The sequence below is a fragment of the Hyperolius riggenbachi genome, chromosome 3, assembly GCF_040937935.1.
Source record: "Hyperolius riggenbachi isolate aHypRig1 chromosome 3, aHypRig1.pri, whole genome shotgun sequence".
Classification (NCBI taxonomy): domain Eukaryota; kingdom Metazoa; phylum Chordata; class Amphibia; order Anura; family Hyperoliidae; genus Hyperolius; species Hyperolius riggenbachi.
Window position 1 is genome coordinate 147,913,296 of NC_090648.1, and position 14,198 is coordinate 147,927,493.

General features: G+C 45.8%; 1 protein-coding gene and 1 long non-coding RNA gene across 2 annotated transcripts in view; one reads left to right on the top strand and one right to left on the bottom strand.

The window, feature by feature from the left end:
* Nucleotides 1-14,198, top strand: part of LOC137563088 (uncharacterized) — a 30,959-nt gene that overhangs the window by 546 nt on the left and 16,215 nt on the right. The window lies entirely within an intron of this gene.
* ALDH1A3 (aldehyde dehydrogenase 1 family member A3) overlaps nt 4,336-14,198 on the bottom strand; it is a 63,070-nt gene continuing 53,207 nt past the window's right edge. The window contains exons 12-13 of the mRNA XM_068275096.1: nt 9,015-9,089; nt 4,336-7,568 (exon numbers count right to left, since the gene is read on the bottom strand). Of these exons, the coding sequence (XP_068131197.1) occupies nt 7,496-7,568; nt 9,015-9,089 (148 nt within the window). The 3' untranslated portion in view covers nt 4,336-7,495. The remainder of the gene's footprint in view (nt 7,569-9,014; nt 9,090-14,198) is intronic.

Genomic DNA, 14,198 nt, shown 5'->3' on the forward strand with positions numbered 1-14,198 from the left:
CTAGCCGCGCGTACAGCTTGATCGCCGCCGCTCTGTGGCGATCGCCCGCACGCACCGGCGCAAGAGGCCCCCCCGCCAGAGCCCTGCGCTGCCCGGACCAATGAGTTCCGGGCAGCGCTATGGGCTGGATCGGAGGTCGTCTGACGTCAGGACGTCGGCTGACGTCCATGACGTCATTCCGATCGTCGCCATGGCGACAGGAGAAGCCAAACAGGGGAGCGCATTATATACGCGTTCCCCTGTTTGCTATTGATGCCGGCGACGATCGCACTAGAGGGATACATGCGCCCTCTAGTGGTGTTTCATGTAGCTACCACTCTGGTAGCTTTACATGAAACAAAAAAAAATAATAATTAAAAAAAAAAGGATTTTTGCCTATATGGCAAAAAAAAATTAACCGCCAGGAGGGTTAAAGATGGACCAATCAATTTAAACCTTGGTGGAACTTGGTCCAACTTCAAGATGCATATATTTGCATAAAAATGTACACAATTCTGCATTAACTTGGAAATATTTGCATCTCATTGATCATTCCTAGTAGAATCCTGCCATGGTGAATCGCAATACCAGCTTGAAAGGGTAAATATAATATACTACTCTACCTCTTATGTCCTCCCTATTACTTTATATTGTAAGCTTGCAAGGGCAGTGCTCTATCATCCTTTTGTGTCTAAATATTGTGTTCATCGTGTTACAATTGCAACTGTATTTGCTATGTCTACCAATTCTGCATTATTGTGTTTATATTTTGTGTACACCATTGTCTGTATTACTATGCACCCAATGTTTTGTTCTTACTCCGTATACAGTGCCTGCCCACTAGCCACCCCACCCGCGTGTCCGTGCGCGAAGCGCGCTGACGCAAAAAATGTGCATGGCTCCGAAACTAAAGAAAGCGGCATGCACAGCGTGATGCAGCAAAAAGTGGGCATGACCATGGCATGTTGTGGGTGGAGCCAAATACTAGCAAAATACAGGTAGTCCCCAGTTAACAAATGAGATAGGGACTTGTAGGTCCGTTCTTATCCTTTATCCCCCTCTGTCTCTCCTCAGTTTGTGTCTCTTTTGTGTCTCTCTGTGTGACCTCATGTTCCCGTCTCATCTCTTTTCTCCCTGTGCCTCTTTTGTCCGCCTCTGATCCCCCTGTGCCTCTCTTATCCCCCATGTTACCTCTGGTCCCCTTCTGTCTCAGCTCGTCCCCCTGCCCTAGCCAGGTATAGGTGCCCCCAGTATAGGTAGCCAGGCAGAGGTGCCCCCAGTATAGGTTAGCCAGGTACAGGTGCCCCCAGTATAGGTAGCAAGCTTTAGGCATCCCAGTATAAGTAGCCAAGTATAGGTGCTTACCCAGTATAGGTAGCCAGGTATAGGTGGTACTGGTGCCTCAGTATAGGTAGCCAGGTACAGGTGGTGCCCCGGTATAGGTAGCCAGATATAGGTGGTGCCCCAGTATAGGTAGCCAGGTATAGGTGGTGCCTCAGTATAGTTAGCTAGGTATAGGTGGTTCCAGCACCAGTATACAGTAGGTAGCCAGGTATAGGTGGTGTCCCAGTATAGGTAGCCTGTAGCCAGATATATGTGGTGCCCCAGTATAGAAAGTCCAGTGTAGCGGGCTCACTCATCTGTTCCCCATGTTCAAGCTCTGATGTCACTCTTCTCTCAGTGTTGGAACTCGGTGTACTGGTTAGTGAGCCACAGGCCCGCAGCCAGCACATGTGGCCCTTCCAGTGCTTTGGGGGGCCCAGAGCCTCCAGAAGCCCTGGGCCCCTCACTGCAGTGTCAGTTGTCCCCCCTGATGGCTTCCCTGTTGGGAGGAGGGCGGGCAATGATACACAGACAGAGTAAGGGAGGAAATTATGTCAGGATTTGCTTCAAGATAGACACAGTCAAAATGGAAAATCCTAAGAAGTATTTTCTCTGTTTTTTTACCATAGAAAAATTACCCAAATCAAAATGTGGACAGTGCAATTCATATGTTATGTAAGTATTTATCTACTTATATAAATGGGGTTGAGGTCTGGGTGTCCTGACGAGGCGTGGGATCACGCGAAACAGCTGTTGACACAGACTCTTTTTTACCCATTGTAACCTGTTATCGTACCGTGCTTGAATAAAAGAATCCGGTTTCTGAGTTCCGGAATCCGCATCTCCTTTGTGATAAATAAATGGTGTTTTGTTTTTTTCCAGACATAGTATAGCTGACAGCTCCTCTTTAAACCATCAGCAAGCAAACAAATACTCAAAATAATTTTGATAGCATTTTTTCACCTATATTTGGGTACTTTTTCAATTGCAGAGTGCTAAAATGTTATTATAAATCGAAGATGAAATTTTTTCTCCTGGGAGAAAACTCAGGAGAGAAAGTGAATTGTACATGGCCCCACATGTACTGTACAAACTCAGCAATAAGCAGGATCCAGTAAACCACATGTAAAATATTGGAACTTTTAATTCAGCATGAAGTTTTAACATTATATATTTTGCACTATGAAAATACAAAAAAAAGTCAGATTAACTGTATTCTATTTCATAAATATATATATAATCTTTAAATTTTACTGGTTCATAAAAAAGTGGAATACAGTTTATCTTATCACAATATAAAATATTTTGCACCCAGAATTTACATATTAGTAGTAACATTTATGTATATAGAATAGTAGAACATGTAAAAGATTGAAAAAATTGTCTTCAAGAATGCTGACAATAGTGAGCGCCACTAATGCACAGAACATCAGTATTGACAGGAAAAATAATCGTTTTGCTGTAGTAATACAAGTGTAAAGTATTGATGTTTGAACTGAATTTAAAAGTCATTTGTTGACCTTTGCATACTTAAAGAAAACCTGAACTGAAAATTAAAAGTCAAAATAAGCATACACAAGTCATACTTACCTTCCATGTAGTCTACTCCTCAGTGTCTTTCTCCTGTCCCGCGTCCTGTTTGTTCACTGTGATCAAGGGAATTTTCAGTCCTCCATTTTGAAAACGGCCATTACCCATAACAGCTTTCTGGTCAGCACACAGTTAAACTGTAACATCGCCCACTTGAGCCATAGGGAAACATGGACATTACCTGGTACATCAGTTTTCCCGTCAGCTATAACTGACAGCAACTGATATTTTACTGACAGCAACTGATATATTTCAGATCTGACAAAATATTGTCAGAACTGGAAGGGATTATTGTCAGAAGAAAATGGTGAGCTTCTGAGAGGAACTGATGGCAAGGTAACTATGTAATGTCATTTGAAGTTACCTCATGTGTTTAATTTAAATATTTTTACTCAGTACAGGTTCTCTTTAAAGCCGAACTGTAAATTGCTAAAAAGCAAACAGTTTCACTTACCTGGGGCCTCCCCAAGCCCCCAGCGGCCGTCCTGTCCCGCGCCGGTCCTGCACGATCCTCCGTTCTCCCGCCCGACAGCTAGTTTCGTTACTGTCGACTTGTAAGACAACGGATACTGCGCCTGTGCACCCAGCTACGCAAAGCTTTCTTTGCGTTCCAGCTGGAAATAGCATCCTGTGCACAGGACACTATTGTGGGCTGGAATGCGAAAAAAGCTTTAGCTGGCGGTGGGAGAATGGAGGATCGTGCAAGACCGGCGTGGGACAGGACGGCTACTGGGGGCTTGGGGAAGCCCCAGGTAAGTGAAACTGTTTGCTTTTAGCAATTTACAGTTCCACTTTAAACAGGAACAAATAAAAATTGCTAATTTTTTATAATATTTATAGATTATTTAGTCAATGTTTGCCTATTGTAAAATTTTTCCTCTACCTGATTTACATTCTGGAATTTATCATGGGTGGTGACATCTTTTGCTCTGCCATGCGATCTGTATGGAATGTTACTGAGAGTTCTATGCACAGAGGGAGATATTGCTTGCTTAGCAGTTGGAAAAGACGTTATTTCCCACAATGCAGCAAGGTTCATAGAGAGCAAACAGGTCAAGACCTTGGTCATGACATCATAATGTGGGAGAAGTTTTACCACAATATCAGCTGTACAGACGTCCCTTATAAACGATTTGAGAACAGGTAAAGATTACTTGCGGGAAAAGGGGTATAAGCTAGGGGTTGGAATGAAGTTCAATACTTGGTTAAAGTTCCTCTTTAACCTCCTTGCCGGTCTAATTCCCCCGACAAGGAGGCAGCGCAGCACTTTTTTTTAAAAAAAATTTTAAAATCATGTAGCGAGCCCAGGGCTCGCTACATGATAGCTGCTGAGCAGCGGCAGCTCTGCAGCCACTCCGATCGCTTCCGGCGATCGGAGTAAGCAGGAAATCCCGTTCAGAACGGGATTTCCTGCTGGGCTTCCCCGGTCGCCATGGCGACGGGGCGGGATGACGTCACCGACGGCATCGACGTCGGGACGTCATAAGGAATCCCGATCCACCCCTCAGCGCTGCCTGGCCCTGATTGGCCAGGCTGCGCAGGGGTCTGGGGGGGGGAGGCGGCAAAGTGCTAGCTGCTTGTAACAAAAAAAACTTATGCAAATCGGCCCAGCGGGGCCTGAGAAATCCTCCTGCGCCCTTTACACCGAGCTGAGCTCGGGGTAACCGGCAAGGAGGTTAAAGTGATCCTGTAGTAGATCAATGCACATGAAATAAAAGTGTTTTATAACAGTGCCTTACAAACACTTCACAGAAACTGTCGCCCACAGGGATTGGGACTTGATCCCTTGGACAACAGTTCAGGGCACGATGCTGTAGAGATGCATCACTAGCCTGCAGACTAACGACACATCTTTTTGTTGTGATTTGTTGAATGTATCAGTCGGACATGCTGGAAATCTCCTGCCAACGTAGTCAATTGGGTGTGCACTGATAACGGGCGTGCAATATTGTGAGCAACGAATGCAACGGAACCCCCGGCTGCTATCCCCCCAAATGTAAACGGGGGTGCCCTGCATTAAAATACTTAACATGTCTGCCGTCACCCCTAGGGCTTGATTCTCTAAGACAAATAGCATGCCTTATCAAAGTTAGCACGCCTTCTCAAAGTTAACACGCCTTATCAGAGTAACATAGCGAACTTATGCCTGCTAATTGGCAATGACGAGAGCTCCACTCGTCCTGCCCTGAGCCCCTGCGGGTTCGTAGCGGTCGCTATGCTACTCTGATAAGGCGTGTTAACTTTTATGAGGTGTGCTAACTTTGATAAAGCATGCTATTTGTCTTAGTGAATCAAGCCCCAAGTGTTCAGCACTCCATCTCCTGCATTGGTGCCCCACATGGCTGCCAGCATACAGCACGTGCTATACGCCCGCTATATACACGCAAATGCAGGTGATGATGCGGCATCACGACGGCAAGTCCCAAAAGATTTTATGCTTGAAATTGATCAGGAATCGGCCTATAATATATTGGCAGCCAACAGATCTCTCTCTGATCAGATTAAATCTGTCTCGCGGTCGATCTGCCGTGTACACCGCTAGATGGGCATGCTAAGTAGCTTTACCCTCAACATCTCTTTTTCTGTCTTATCTAGCCATATAAATATCCTGCAGTTCAAATAGACTACTGAGTAGTCTAAAACCTCCTTAACTTGCTGGCTTCTGCTGTACATGACCTCTCCTCACCACTCTTTCTTTTGTCTTATCCTGTCTAGTTAGATAGAAGACAGTATGAGTCATCAGGAGGCGGAGGAGTAATGGGTAAAAGTCACCAAGCAGGTTTGAGTTGCCTGCAGGATATCCATAGGATTGGAAAATATAGAATAAAAGGTATTTGCAGTAAGGAGCAGCATCTGTGCTTTTATCCAACGCCTGGGTTTTAGACTATAACAGTGCATTCAAATCAAATGCATTTTGCCTTTTTTTCAGAATGGATTTACTGTTGTACAGCTAGTTAATGCACTGGTAGAGTCCAAGATTGGCATACTATTGAGACACTTCTCTCTCAGCAGAGGAGATAGCCATCAATGGTACATTGTTAAAGAGTACAAAGCATGGTGGGTACTGAGTACCTATGAAGACAAGGACTACGTGACAGGTTCCCCTTAAAGAGGACCTGTAAGCTAATGATAACATGTACAGTATATACAGACCCTAGTGTACTGTGTATTCTGGTAATGATGTGTGACTTTCTTTGCTCCAATAATTTTAGGATGGGAGTGGAGACTTAAACATAAAACTAGAAGTGATCACCTAAAAAAGACCACTTTAGGTGACAAAATGATCATAAATGATCACTTTAGGTGACAAAAGCCTAATGTCTGTACAAGCCTTAAAGCACACCTGAACTGTGAGGGCTGCCCTATTCATTTAATTTTAAACAATGCAGATTCCATGGCTGTCCTGCTGAGCATCTGCCTCATTATACCCTAAGCCATAGACCCTGAACAAGCAAGCAGATCAGGGGTTTCTGACTGAAGTCTGATTAGCCGCATGCTTGTTTCAGGAGTGGGATTCAGAGATCAGCAGGACTGCCCGGCAACTGGTATTGTTTAAAAGGAGATACATATGGCAGCCTCCATATCTCTTAGTTCAGGTGTTTGTTAAGAGTAATGTTACCAAATGCAGGAGCACAATGATGACTTTCATGGAAGGGCTACATAAACATATACAAAATCATACATCCCTGCTTGAAGGCCTAACTTAAAATAAATAACTTAAGTGGACTGAAAACCAAGTTTCAGTAACAAAGTGGTTCATAAAAGAAGGGAACCAATCAGACTTCAGTTTACTGTAGTGTCATTAGTAAAAGATGATGTATTTTTCCTGCTATAGGGTGCTGCACTTGTTCACGCTACCTTGTAATACATGCAATTATGAAGCCATCTCTGTATTGCATAGCATTAAAAAAACATTTGTGTATTTTAAGCAGACCTGAACTCAGAACGTCTCATAATAACCTTTAAAGAATAAACATTTCTTTGTTACAGCTCACGCAAAACCTGCACTACATCTGCAATGTGTCTACTTCCTGCTTTCATGGAAGCAAACATAGTGTTAACATCCTGTGTTTACAAATTAGCTGCTCTGCCGAGGCAGCCAGCTGACACAGCTAAAAGATTAAACTACACTGGTGATTAGTCACAGGGGGAATTAGACAGGCTAAACTGTATAAATACATACAGGGTGCATTTCTCAGTGTTTTCCGTCTGTCCTGTGTAAGAGTTCAGGTCCACTTTAAGAATTGCAAGGTGAAATATTTAGCAGAAGCATCCTCTTAAAGTTCCAAATATCAAGATATAATACTTCCCAAATGACGGGAATATTATGTCATTTAAAATATTACGTTTTAGTCTTATGGCAGCTGAGCACACACTATATGCACATAAGTGTAGATGGTGTTGTCAACACGAACATTGTGTTATCCTTTGCTGAATTTCAAGCGCTCAGAGTCAGCCATGAGTCAGGAGCAAGTTAATGGTAATGACAGTTGGGAAATGTCCATGGTCAAAGCAAACAATATATCTCTTGGTTGTAAAGAGTCCCTCCTGGTCCAGGTGCTGCTGGAGTAGAAGTACTCACACCAGTCTCTGCCATTCACCTTCACAGCTTCTTCTGGGAAATTTTAATGGTGACTGTTTTTACTTCTGTGTACTCTGCCAGAGCATACTCCCCCCTGCAATAAACAATAACTTTATGAGAAGCACTGGAAGTTAGTTGATATATTCATGACAGGTATTTTTATTATCCTCTTATGACAACCCAGCAAATTTTTTTTTTCCAGCAGTTTAGAATCTGTTGAGAATTGACTCTACCAAAATGCCCAATGGATGGAAAGCATCACTCACACCATAGAAACCATCGATCAGGGGTAGGGTAGGATCAATGGGCCATAGCGTTGCACCCAGGGGGAAGTAACTACAAATCATGGGGCCCCCAGCAAGACTTTGATGGAGCCCTCTAATGTCCCCACTCTTTCTCTTGCCTCCCCTTGTGACCCTCACAGCCCGGGGGCACAACTTGCAAGCGTCACTAACTAAGTGTGGCCATCATAATCTTCATACCACTAACAAGTGTAGCCACAATCTGAAGGATGGACCCCTTTATCGGAGGGAGTGAAGTAGTAGTTGGGGCCTCTTTACAGCTCTGGGGCCCCATCCCCCTTACAGCTCTGCCCCCCTACAGCTCTGACTCCCCACCCATCCCCTTACAGCTCTGACTCCCCCTGCAGGCAGACTAGTTTTATGTAGGACTGGTACTATATATACACATGTCTCCAGGGGCGTAACTAGAGGGGAGCAGCCCCTGCCACCGAGAGAGATCTGGGAGGGCCCCACCTACTAACCTTCCCTTTCTCTGATGCTCCAGATCAGGTGTTTTTGTGGCTACACATGTGATGGGTGCGAAGATCCTGATGGCCACACTTGTTTTATGACTCTTCTATGATCAACCCCCCATGTTGTGAGGGTCACCAAGAAGAGGCAAGGGAAGGGTTGTGAAACTTAAAGTGTATCAGAGATAACATGTGACATAGACATGTGTATATACAGTGGCAAGCATACAGACACTTATGCTGTGCTGCTTTTCCTTTTTTTTTCCTGCCTGAAAGAGTTTATACTTAGCTGTGGAACTGACAGTTTGTCCCCAGCCAGGACTCAGTCGGCTCACTGATAACAAATTACAGTTATACAAAACTCTTTCCTAAGCAGATACCTGGGCTTTTTACTGTGAGAGGAAATATAAAAAGGTCAATAGTTGATGCATTTTCACTCTGGGACTCTTGAGTCACTGCAATTGAGCAGAGACTATAAAACATTACATCTGCTTTGTAAATGTTTATACATAAAATAAAACCTTGCGATATCTAAAGAGTCATTTTATGGAGTAGAAGGACAAATCTAATTGTCTATGTCATTAGTTTATTTTCATCTCTGGTTCACTTTAAGGGGTCCCATCAAAGCTTTGCTGGAGGGCCCCAAGGTTTGTAGTTACGCCCCTGCATGTCTCTTCAGGTACCCTTTCATGTCTCACATAATTATTATTGAATCATGCTGCTCCTAAATACTGCTTTTTACTTGGTAAGCCTCATAGGCTTCAGTTACTTCCCACAAGGTACACTTACAGCTCTCTGCCGTTCCCTGACATTTTGAAGCCTCCAAAGGGAGTCTGTGCATGAAGAGCGTTGTAGCAGTTAACCCTGCAAAATAAAAAAAAATAATTAGAAGAAAAAACCTTTGTAAAGAGGGATGTTTCTCCTAAAAGTACATCGATATAGTGATAATAATGTGGTGATTATATCGGTACATTTAGTAAGCTAGAGGGCTGGTAAAGGCCTGATTTTTTTAAGTCATCTGTGATGTCCAGTTAAGATTCACTAAAAGATGCATCAAAAGCTTCTGGTAAATTCCTGCACAATTTGATTAGTGCAACCCGCAGTACTTGGGTAATGCATGTGCTGCTACAGTAACCAGCATTATACACTTGGAAATGAAAGGGCAACAAAACAAAACAAAAAACACAATAGAAAATAAACTGCAAAGCACAATTATGCTTCCTTGAAGGAGAAGGTCATTGTATATGTTACGGCCAGAACCCGAAGTGTGGCCACTTCGCGTTCTGGCCAGCCACTTCGGGTTCTGGCCGCCCAATTTGCGAAGTGGCCGCAGCGCAGCGGCCAATGTTAGAAATGCAAAGCTACACTTATTTTACGGCCATCTCGCTGCGGCCAAATGTATTAAAAGTTGCTTAAATTTAATGAAATATAGCCAGCGGCGATGTGATAGATGAAGCCGCCGGCTTTCGCACTGCCTCCCCCCGATTCTCTCCCCCCCCGCCTCTCTCCTTGTCCCCGCCTTCCATACAATGCGGAGCCGCCGGGAGAGTCGTTCGTTGCGGCAGGGGGAAGCAGAGCGGGGAGGCTGCAGACATTGTTTCTGCCAGCACCCGCTCTGCAGGAACGGCAGGATTCCCCCTGCCGCGACGAACGTCTCTCGGTAACACGCGTGTCCCCGCCCGGCTGCTCCGTATGTCGTATAGGAGGCAGGGAGAGGAGAGAGGCGGGGGGGGAGGAGGAGAGGAGGAGGAGGCAGTGCAAAAGCCGGCGGCTTCATCTATCACATCGCCGCCGGCTATATTTAATTAAATTAAACAACTTTTAATACATTTGGCCGCAGCGAGACGGCTGTAAAATAAATGTAAACTTTCCATTTCTAACATTGGCCGCTGCGCTGCGGCCACTTCGCACATTGGCCGGCCAGAACCCGAAGTGGCCGGCCAGAACTAGAAGTGGCCACACTTCGGGTTCTGGCCGTAACATATATAATGATGTCATCTCCGTGAAAATTGGCACTAAAAATGCATCACCTTAGGAATGTGTGGAGAGCCATGCAAATGATTCCTTTAGGATTTGTATACTAAGCACTGCTCTGGGGTAGTCAGGGCCAGCGCACTTAAAACAGTGCAGGAGATTTGGGCACAGCCAATGCCACCATAGGCTGTAATAGTAATTACAGCTATAGCGGCGCACGGGGAGTAACTTTGGTACCATCAGAGGACGGAGCTTAAGTTACTTTTAAAACACTGTAATTCCCCACCATCCACATCAACCTGGAGGGGTAATAGTAATTAACACTGCCGGGAGTTGTGCAGGAGCAGGGTAAGCTTTATATCGGCTGTATCCTGCGCCCAAGTCTTCCGGCAGAATATTCATATGTACGCTAGTCAGCGGCGTAGTTAGAACTTACTGGGCTCCATAGCAAAACTTTTGCTGGGCCCTCCTCCCAAATGCCGCAGTGCCCATAGTCTAGGGGTGCCCCTACAGCTTTCCCTGGTGATCTAGTGCCCCCGCCCCCCCCCCCCCAAGTCCAGCCAGGTTGTATGCATGTTGGTTTGATGTGGCTCTGTAAAAATCATAAGCTACAGGCTCACTGTACTCCAGGGGTTCTGGATGTGTGCCTGGCTTTCAGAAGCATAAAGTGATAATTTTCACATATGGGAGTGATGCATCATGGGAAACCACAGTTGCTCAATTAAAGGGAAATTATCACAAATACCTTTTGTTTTAAGAAGGCAAAATTTTATTCTCCAGAGCTTGCAACCAAAAAAACCCTTTGATGTTAAAGGGACTCCGAGCAGTAACTAAAATAAAAATCTGAACTTGCGCAGTACTGTCACGCCGGCCGCCGTGATGTCGCGAGGCGGTCGGCGTGGTGACGACAGATGTCATCTTTCAGGAAGAAGGAGCCCGACACTCGGGCCCAGTGTCGCCGGGAGTCGCCGGGGAGCCATTTCTGAGCAGGGCCTAGGAGAAGAGCCAGATGGACGCCGAGGGACCTCCCGACCTACGGTGGGCTGGGGAAAGCCCCAGGTAAGTTCAGATTTTGATTTTAGTTACTGCTTGGAGTCCCTTTAAGTAAAATTGATAGTGTCATAACAAAATGGATTGTAGGTCATTTTACAACAGGTGGATCAGTTCACTCCTGTCAGCACTCCAGTGCCAGTGCTGACCTCCTGCTGCCCAGAGGTTAACTGTCTCCCTCATAAACAGGTGTCTCCCTCATAAAGGGCCAGTGCACACCAAAAACCTCCAGCAGCTCCGCAAAACGCTAGTGGTTTTTGAAGCAGATTTTCAGAGCGATTCTAGGCATGTTTAGAGAGATTTTCTAAACATGCCTAGCGTTTTTGTGTAGCAGATTTTATATATTGTTACAGTAAAGCTGTTACTGAACAGCTACTGTAACAAAAACGCCTGGAAAACCGCTCTGATCTAGCGTTTTTCAGAGCGGTATTCCACTTTCCTATACTTTAACATTGAGGCAGAAACGCCTCAGAAATCTAAAAAATGCTGCAGCCCACGAGTGTGCGTTTGTGGAAAAAACGAACCAACCACTCTGGTGTGCACCATCCCATTCACTGTCATTAGCCAAGCAGTTTTCCCCCTGCAAGCTTTTTAAAAAACGCTTCATAATCGCTCTGGTGTGCACCAGCCCAAACAGTGGGAAGGAGAATGAATGTTGGGCCTCCCAGAACCCACTGCACTGCCCCTTGGGAAAGAAATTGAGTAGACTAACAACCACATGCCCCTCCCTTGTGCAGTAACATGAGAGGGATTGATTGGCAGCAGGCAGTATGGCCCAGTAGGCATTTGAGGACTCCAGACTATTGCAATAGCATGCCAGCTAACCTCCAGAGGATTATAGGATCCAGGCTGGAAGAAGCCAAATAGTGTAACCATGGGACAATCACTGGTGAATTAGTAGGGTTGCCAGGTCGGCTGATGGAGAAAACCGGACAGGGGGTGGAGTTAGGGGCGGAGTCAGAAGCGCACTTTTATGTAGAGTGGGGCTAAGCAATGGGCTTTTTAAAAAATGTTTTTTACAGTATTTATATCGCACTGACATCTTCTGCAGCACATTACAGAGTACATAGCCATGTCACTAACTGTCCTCACCAGTACATGCACATAAGAGACCACTTTTCACCAGTAAATGCACATAATAAGAGACCGCTTTTCACCAGTAAATGCACATAATAAGAGACAGCTTTTCACCAGTAAATGCACATAAGAGACAGCTTTTCACCACTACATGCACATAAGAGACATCTTTTCACCACTAAATGCACATAAGAGACATCTTTTCACCACTAAATGCACATAAGAGACATCTTTTCACCACTAAATGCACATAAGAGACATCTTTTCACCACTAAATGCACATAAGAGACAGCTTTTCACCAGTAAATGCACATAAGAGACAGCTTTTCACCAGTAAATGCACATAAGAGACAGCTTTTCACCAGTAAATGCACATAATAAGAGACAGCTTTTCACCAGTAACTGCACATAATGACAAACAGCCAGTTGTCCCCAGTATATGTAGCCAGGGATATATGTGCCCAGTATATGTAGCCAGAGGTATATGTCCCCAGTATATGTAGGCAGGGGAATATGTCCCCAGTATATATAGCCAGCGGTATATGGGCTCAGTATATGTAGCCAGGGTGTATATGGGCCCAGTATATGTAGCCAGGGTGTATATGGGCCCAGTATATGTAGCCAGGGTGTATATGGGCCCAGTATATTTAGCCAGGGTGTATATGGGCCCAGTATATGTAGCCAGGGTGTATATGGGCCCAGTATATGTAGCCAGGATGTATATGGGCCCAGTATATGTAGGCAGGTGTGTCCCCCCCCCCCCAGGAGGGAAGCAGTCAGCGCAGAGAAGAGGGAGAGCGGTGAAGAAGGGGGCCATCTCCCCCCCTTCGCTCACCTTAGGGTCCTCTCCCTCCCTCGCTGTCTCCTCCGATCGGTGTGTGCGGTGGCTGGCAGAGGGGCGGAACTTACCTTCCGTGTCTCCTCCGTCTGGTGACTGGTCTCGTCGCAGGCGCCGCGCGGGATGAGTTGCCACTACTCTGGTCTGATGCAGACCAGAGCAGCGGCTGCGGCACCAGAACTTCCGGCCGGCGCATGGAGCGACACGGAAGGTAAGTCCCGCCCGCTGCCAAGCGCCACCGCCAGTCAGCCACACACAGATCGGAGGAGACAGCGAGGGACGGAAAGCATCTAAGGTGAGAGAAGGGGGGGAGATGGCCCCCTTCTCCGCCGCTGCCCACCGCTTTCCCTCCACTGCGCTGCTCTCCTCCTGCTACAGGCGGCTGTCAATACTGACAGCCGCCGGAAAAGGCATAAAACCGGACATCTTAATTGTCCGGTTTAGCATGCCTTTTTGCACCGGACACAGCGGCCAAAAACCGGACTGTCCGGTCTAAAACCGGACACCTGGCAAGGCAACCCTATGAATTAGTGAGTATCTGGGTTTTTGCTTTTGGAGTTGGTGTGTTTTCCAGGTCTGGAAGGGGACATTGAGGAGTTAGCCAGGAAAAAAGAAAATCCTAATAATCTGATTTAAAGACATAAACACCCAGCAAATGTACTGAACGCTGTAATGACTTTTGGTATATTTTTTCCAACACTTCTATAAGTTCTTTGGTTATCAATATATGGGCTTGATCTAGGGTGTGGCATCTGCTGGGGAACAGAGTCATCGGGACCTCTTTGCCTATAGGCTCTTAACCTCCTTGCCGGTCTAATTCCCCCGGCAAGGAGGCAGCACAGCACTTTTTTTTTATTTTTTAATTTTTTTAAATCATGTAGCGAGCCCAGGGCTCGCTACATGATAGCCGCTGAGCAGCGGCAGCTCTAAAGTCACTCCGATCGCTTCCGGCGATTGGAGTAAGCAGGAAATCCCGTTCAGAACGGGATTTCCTGCTGGGCTTCCCCGGTCGCCATGGCGACGGGGCGGGATGA